The 578-nt window shown below is 64.0% G+C and overlaps 1 protein-coding gene across 1 annotated transcript in view; it reads right to left on the reverse strand.

The window, feature by feature from the left end:
- Positions 1–83: 83 nt before the first annotated feature.
- The window catches only part of LOC104079860 (5'-AMP-activated protein kinase subunit gamma-3-like), a gene marked incomplete at its 5' end in the record, with an annotated part of 3182 nt that continues 2687 nt past the window's right edge, over positions 84–578 (reverse strand). The window contains 2 exons of the mRNA XM_009582035.1: positions 84–200; positions 286–432. Coding sequence (XP_009580330.1) covers positions 84–200; positions 286–432 — 264 coding nt within the window. The remainder of the gene's footprint in view (positions 201–285; positions 433–578) is intronic.

Below are 578 nucleotides of genomic sequence, written 5' to 3' on the forward strand. Positions count from 1 at the left end.
CGTCGGTCAGTGGGGGTGGCCGGCTCCTACCTGAAGTGGAGAGAAATGGAGGGTGCAAGTGGAGAAAGATGGAGCGTCGCGGGCTAAGAGTTAAGAGCATCGATACCTGCGGGAGTGAGCACAAGGGCCTGGAGGATGTCAGAGAGGGAGATGATGCCCCGCGGGTACCGGTTCTCGTCCACCAGAACCAGGCGATGGACCTGTGGGCGCAGGCAGAGCATCACAGACAGGTCGGGCAGCGGGCAGGGGGGGCTCGCACTGGCTCAAGGCGCCCCGGCTGCTCACCTGCTCCTTGGCGATGCGGTCGATGATGTCCTCCATGGTTTCGTGGGGGTAGCAGGTGAGGACCCCCTCCAGGCAGGTGGTGCGCTGCCGCAGCGCCTCCCGCACGCTGATGTCCAGGTTGTTGTAGGTCTTCTGGGCTGCCAGGTGCTGCGGCAGAGGTGGCCCCGCTCAGCACCCTAACATGTCCTCACACCCCATTGTGCTGGCACCAAGGGGGACATCGAGCCCCAATGACACACAGGGCAGATCTGCGCTGGCAGCTGGCACGTGCATTCGTGCACGTGAGGTGGGTT

Source organism: Fulmarus glacialis, unplaced genomic scaffold (assembly GCF_000690835.1).
Source record: "Fulmarus glacialis isolate BGI_N327 unplaced genomic scaffold, ASM69083v1 scaffold20837, whole genome shotgun sequence".
Classification (NCBI taxonomy): Eukaryota; Metazoa; Chordata; class Aves; order Procellariiformes; family Procellariidae; genus Fulmarus; species Fulmarus glacialis.